General features: G+C 44.2%; 1 protein-coding gene across 1 annotated transcript; it reads left to right on the plus strand.

Moving 5' to 3' along the window:
• Window positions 1–638: 638 nt before the first annotated feature.
• Window positions 639–4160, plus strand: LOC146200529 (uncharacterized). The gene is made up of 2 exons (XM_084595554.1): window positions 639–883; window positions 1112–4160. The coding sequence occupies exons 1-2, from the start codon at window positions 682–684 to the stop codon at window positions 1510–1512; spliced, it is 603 nt and encodes a 200-aa protein (XP_084451680.1). The 5' UTR covers window positions 639–681; the 3' UTR covers window positions 1513–4160.
• Window positions 4161–5002: the final 842 nt, after the last annotated feature.

Here is a 5002-nt window from a genome sequence, read left to right on the forward strand (position 1 = left end):
ATTCCACCGATTGCGGCAGCACGTTTACAGCGATGGGCTGTCACTTTGTCTGCTTACAAATACTCGCTTGTGTACAAAAATTCCAGTGACAACGCAGAAGCAGATTTTTTCAAGGTTCCCTCTTAACAGCCAGGAGGACTGCACGTCTGAAGGCGAGGAATCGTTCTATGCGTTGCGCCTGGAGTCGATGCCTGTATCTGCCAAAGAGATCGCGCGAGCTACATCACGTGATCCGTTGCTTTGCAAAGTGCTCCAGTATACAAGTATAGGCTGGCCACTGCACTTACGAGATGCGAGCCTAAAGCAATTTTTTGACACAGTTGCAGCTCAGTGTGCATCAAGGGTGCCTCATGTATGGAATGAGGGTTGTGATCCCGTCTTCCCTACTTCAAGTCGGTGCTCGAAGAACTGCACCAAGGTCATCCCGGCATCGTGCGGAGCAAGGAATTGGCTCGCAGTTACGTATGGTGGCCGTCAATTGATGCAGACTTGGAAACAAAGGTACGAAGTTGTCAAGCGTGCCAGGAACAACGGAATGATCCATGTAAAGCATCTCTGCATCCTTGGGCATGGCCGACGGCGCCGTGGAGGCGTATTCATCTGGACTTCGCGGGGCCTTTCACATGAACAATGTTTCTAGTGGTAGTAGATGCCACCTCAAAGTGGCCAGAAGTGTTTGTCATGCGGAGCGCAACGTCCGAACATACTGTTGCTTGTTTACGTGAACTTTTCTGCAGATTCGGAATACCGGAGACGTTAGTGTCTGACAATGGACCACAACTGGTTTCCGATGAGTTCAAGGCCTCTTACCACCCAAGCACAAATGGTCTGGCAGAACGTTTCGTGCAAACGTTGAAGTCTGCACTACGCAAGGCATCTCCTGGTGAGTCTGTGGAAAAAACACTTCACAGCTTTTTGCTGGCGTACCGAAATACGCCCCATCCTACGACGGGAGAGGTTCCAGCTAACCTATTGATAGGTAGAAGATTGCGTACTAGGCTGGACGCAATCAAGCCTACAGTGGAGGGAAAGGTGATGCACAAGCAGTTCACCCAGATGCAGCAGCGTAAAAGCAAGAGGGACTGTTTTGGCATTAATGAAAGTGTTTTAGTTCGAAATTACAGAGGCTCGCCGAAGTGGGTTCGTGGGACTATATTAGAGAAGACTGGACCAGTCTCCTACAAAGTCATGGTGGCCACACCCCGAGGCAAGTTCATCTGGCGTCGGCACCTAGACCAGCTGCTGGATAATTCAAGCCCTACGGTGACAAGGTCTACCGACGCAGACTGCATGGAGGGGTTCCAGGTCTTCCCTTCAAGCACGACGGGTGATCAGCCAGCTTCGGATGAGCCGGGGACCGAACAGTCTCCCGAGGTCCTTCCGGGTCCCGCTCATACATCTGAGACGTCATCTCCCGGGAGGCGCTACCCATTACGACAACGATGTCCACCCGAGCGATACGAAGCTCGCTTTGAACTATTGTATAAGGATACAATTGCACCCTTTAAATAAAAGGGGAGGAGTGTTGTGTAATCGCGGCTATAGCGATAGCGTGATAGCGGTGGCGCGATTATCGCGAGAGTTGGCTATAAGATAAGCCACGTCGTTCGGGCACCGGGCCGCATTCCACTACAAGCTGGGATGGAATAAACTACGTTCGGTTACCAACCCACCGGGCCTTCGTCTGCTGTTCCCCCGACGAAACACAAGTTTCTTTGAATTAGCGTTGCTGTCAATCACTATAGTCTTTAAAGTAATCATTATCATCGCTACATATTATTCTCAGCTATGTCACCTGTCCTACAAATATTCCTTGCGTAGAATGTCTTGGATGATGATTGGTAAAATATAGGTATTACTGCTCATTCGTTGGATTTCTGTACAAGGAAGTTTTAAGTTTTCATTTTTCATAGAGACCATGGTGTTGGGAAAACTGACTTAATAGCGAAGACTGACAAGTAAATGTAATGCTGCTGTGTTGATTATTTATGAGAGGACCGATTGGAATGATTCAAATCCATACTGCCATACATAAGATGCAGTCAGACTAGCAAAGGTATATGGGTGGTTTTTCTGGGGAATGAATTTAGTATTTTAGAGTATTTTAGAGGAGACCAGCGCCGTCACCGAGAATCGCCCATTGCACCGATCATGGTTGCTTAAGAATGATGCTGTCTCATCAATGCTAGGAAAAAGAAACTGCCTTAATTTTATACTCAAGTGCACATTGAGTTCCAAGAAAACAGTGCTTATTAGAACACTGTTATTCATTTGCCCTATTTCTCTGCCTAGTTCTAAAATCATACTGGAACCAGTGCAACCCCAGCATCCATTCAGCACTTATTTCAGTGCATTGTGGGATACCAGCAATGCACTTGCAGCAATTGTAAAGTAAATGTCAGTATTTTCTCTCATCATACAAGTGTAACTAGTGTCCTCGCGTCGCGACTTCGCTGAATCTCACAGGCCACCAATGTACCCAACAGAAATGTGTTAAAAACAATTGGTTTCGCACTGAAAGGTGGTGGTTTTTGTAATAGGGTAGTTCAGTTTGCAAATGCTGTTAAATTATCGTAAAATACAAGGCAGTATTTTTGCCTCTTGGCCTGAATTACCAGTTTAGAATAATTTAATTTGTTACCATTCTTGAAACAATGTTTTATGGTTGAAATCATGCGAATGCTGTTAGGAGTAATAGAAATCCAGCTGGTATTTTTTCCTTCTGCATACTTTAACAAGCTATCAGTTATTTACATTTTTAAATAACATGTTAAACATTTCAGTTCACGTGAAATGAAAAGTTCGTGGGGCGGCACGAAAGTTCTCTGACCCGGGTGCTTTTGATGAGTCTAGCCATTTTTATTTGACAAAATAGCTTGAATAATCTAAAAATACCATGCAACAGCATGCTGCATGAATCAAAATGGGTTGATCTTACGTGCTCTCATTTATGACTTCATCAAGGATTGTCAGCTTTGTGCCTCCTGAACCAAGCATGACAGTATACTCCACATTACGGTGCTCCTCATTGTTAATTGTGCATGACCACCAGCGGTTTCCAATGGGGCCCTTTTCCAGCACACTGCTGTACACTAAAGAGGCATTGGTGTAGCCTAACTATAGAGTAGAAAATATGTTGAATTTGCCTTTTGACATGCGCAGTGCATATTTATATAGCTGCTCTCTTATGCACTTCTTTAACAATTTTACCAAGGAACAGGAAGAAAAGCCTGCCACGCCGTGCATCGGATATACTGGCCCCAGCATCGAAGAAGCAGAGCACTTTTTCTTTTCGTTGAACAGCGGAAGCTTCTTCGAGTCATCAATTCTACTGAGGCATTGTTGCCATCATGGGGGGATTTTGGCTTTTTAGTATTGCATATGACAAGAGTTCTGATACCTTGTACCGCATTATAGAACACCCCTTCTTAGGCATCGGTGTTCCGAAACCACGATGCGCTGGACGGAGTTTTATTTCGTCACACGAAGCCGACTTTTGTGCAAGTGCACACGTTGTCAGCGTCAACGCGCAGGGTTAATTTGTGTGCTCAGAATGCTGCATACTACTGAAAGTTCTGATTTTTTTAAATAAATGTGACCATGCTGTTTTGTGCATTGTTTGGTTATGTTTTTCACCAAAATTGTGTACATTGTTTATTGCATTTGTTGGAACTGTTTTGCTTTTATCAAATTTTTATGTATTTACGTACATAACATGTGTTTTTGCCCGTCTGCTATGCTCTCGGTTGAGAGCGGCAGTATTAAATAAATAAATGAACTTCCATAGCCCGCATCAAAGAAGGGATAGAACTCGAGCGCCCACCCTGATCCCCCTCTCACATACTAGCACCCGAGCACTCACTACCCGAACCCTGACCCTTCTATGCCGAATAAAAGCCTTCCAGTTTCCTTCTGCGCGTGAAGCTGTGACATTTTTTCATAACATGCTCCATGAATTGAGAAAACAATCGTACTGGTCTGGGCCATTCAAAATGTCAAAATAATAACATGCCGCAACTCTTCACATGCTCATTTGGCATTACAGTGGTTACCAGGTATACCATTAATCTTGATTGCAAATGTGCACATAGGAAAAGCATTAAAGAACGTGTAATGGCAAAAGTAATTCCTAATAAGGGAATGCAATATATGCAGGTTATCCGCACTCATTTCTTTTCAAGGGGTGTAAGGGTGTAATGCCACTGCTCCCACCCTGCAATAGGGTGTAAAGGTGATGAAAACACCCCAGTGCATTGGCCCCATAGAAGGGTGTTATGAGAACCCGAACGACCATCTTGGAGGGTGTACTGGCAATCTGAAGCCACTTTTTTTAGAGAGTGCATGGGTGTTAGTTATAGACATGCGAACGCACCTATTAGGGTGTTTTTGTTTTTACAGTGTAAGATGTGATAAACGTTTGAATACAGCGCAATAAATTCCACTTGGAACTAGTGGCGCTACACCTGTGCCCACTATTAATCTTACGCAGCGTTTTTTTTTTTTTTCAGAAATAATTTATAAGCCCCCTATATTTACACCCATGTGTGAATGTATTACTAACACCCTTGTATGAAAAAGGGCTTTGTCGTAAACGAGGCGCCGCCGCACACGATTCATCTATGAAAGAATATAGTCCGCTGTTGAAGCTTTTATGTCTACGTACATACGAAGCTAACCACCAGACGAATTATAAACTCAAGAAATTCCATGCGCCTGACATTGAAAGTTTCAAAATTGTCGCGAAACACCTTCAAAACTGTAATTTGTTGTTTTTCAGCAGCCGCCGGCATGCGGCCTTACGACTCTGATTGTTGCACGCATATCAGTTCTGTATTCTTTGTTTGTTAATGCTCGTTGTCGCGAGACACAGATTTATCGGTTACTTTGTCGCGACCGATGCGCCGAGACCTGTTTCAAAGATTTCGACCACTCCCGTATGTTTCTACAATGTTCCAGGTTGTACAACATTTACAGTTTACAACGTTATATCAGTTTACAACGT

This window comes from Amblyomma maculatum, chromosome 2, assembly GCF_055883805.1.
Source record: "Amblyomma maculatum isolate TAMU_Amacu chromosome 2, ASM5588380v1, whole genome shotgun sequence".
Taxonomy (NCBI): Eukaryota; Metazoa; Arthropoda; class Arachnida; order Ixodida; family Ixodidae; genus Amblyomma; species Amblyomma maculatum.